Source organism: Corapipo altera, unplaced genomic scaffold (genome assembly GCF_003945725.1).
Source record: "Corapipo altera isolate COAL_440 unplaced genomic scaffold, ASM394572v1 61978, whole genome shotgun sequence".
NCBI classification, from domain to species: Eukaryota; Metazoa; Chordata; class Aves; order Passeriformes; family Pipridae; genus Corapipo; species Corapipo altera.
The window spans coordinates 1-1,398 of NW_020891393.1; the positions used below are offsets into that span (position 1 = coordinate 1).

A 1,398-nucleotide genomic window follows, 5' to 3' on the forward strand; every position below is an offset into this window, starting at 1 on the left:
CGGTGGCTCTCCATCCTCCCCCAGCACTGCATCTCCCTGCCTCAGGCACTGGGCTGGAAATGTAGGTTAGGGGCAGGTTCAGGGGCACCAGGCCAGGTGCTCCCCCTGCATCCTCCCTGCCGTCTCCTTCCCACGCTCGGGCCCTGCCACACGGACATCTGGGCACTGAGAGCTGTGTCCAGATGGTTTATCTTTTGCAGGCAACGAGGGTGATCTGAGAGATTCTGCAGATGTCCCGGTTCCTGGAGTCATTGATAGAGTATGCTCCCCGTCTCCTCGTGGCTCTGCTCTTTCAAGTTCTCATCAGCACAGAGCAGATGCCAGAGGAGGTCGATACCTTCTGGAGGGGATGCTGGGAGCAACACAACCTTCCCACCCAGCCCAACAGGTGCTCCATCCCAGTCCTCCTCTGCCTTCTGTGCCCTCGGGGCTGGCTCAGGGTTCCCAGCGTGACCTGGGCTTTGCTCTGCACACAGGTTTGCAGCGCTCACCATGAAGGCCCTACTTTGCCACCTGGAGTGTGAGGAAGTTGTGCTTTCAATGGAACGCAAGTGCGGCTGGGACACGCTCCTCAATGCCGGCACCCACCACTACGCAGTGGGTCTGCTGGCCAGGTGAGACCCCCTTGTCCCCACTGCCCCTGTCCTTTCTGCCTGTGCACGAGGCACCCCACACAGCGCCCGTGGTTGTGGGCCAGAGAGCCTTGTCACTGAGGGATGGCTGAGCAGAGTGGAAAAGGCTGGGAGAGGCGGGTGCACAGGAGGAGCTGCCTCCCAGAGCGCCCTTGTCCTGGGGGAAAACCAGGCCTCTGTGAGTCCATCTCGGGAGAGGTTTGCCCACCAGGCTCAGGGTCAATGGGTGCCTTTTTCCCCCTGGCAGGGAGATGCATGGTGTCTCCAGCCCCTTGTGTTCCCGCATCACACTCCACCTGCTGGAGCTGCTGAGCAGGGAGGAGCCCCACTTGGAGGTCCTCACCGTGGCATTCCTTGTGGAGGTGAGCCTGATGGTGAGCGCTGCCTCACTGAGCTGCCTCCACCTCTCTGCCCTCTTGGAGGGCCCAACCCTGTGTGGGTCTGGACTCCTGCCGGCCGGGCACCCCATCACTGCTCCGTGCCTTTCAGGTCCTGGACGGGCTGGACATGAGTGAGTGGGGAGACAACATTCTGCAGAGCCTTTCAAGGCACCTCCGGAGCGACTGCCCAGAGAGGCGTCGCCTGGCGCTCCGAGGCCTCCTGGTGCTCAGCCAGGATCCCGTGATGGTGAGAAGGGGTAGTTGGCTGAAGCCGTGCTGGAACCCTGGGGCTGGGGAACGCAGTCTCTTGGGCTTGGCTGGGCTTTGGGAGCTGTGGCAGCTGCTCCCAGCTCTGCTGCCTCCCTGCTCAGCTGCCCGAGTCCCTC

General features: G+C 62.4%; 1 protein-coding gene across 1 annotated transcript; it reads left to right on the forward strand.

Annotated features, from left to right (window-relative positions):
* Positions 1–229: 229 nt before the first annotated feature.
* Positions 230–1,348, forward strand: LOC113942551 (the record flags this gene model as incomplete). Its single annotated transcript, XM_027633659.1, has 4 exons — positions 230–388; positions 477–614; positions 880–994; positions 1,122–1,348. Coding segments are annotated over exons 1-4 (638 nt in total), but the record flags the coding sequence as incomplete, so codon positions are not given.
* Positions 1,349–1,398: the final 50 nt, after the last annotated feature.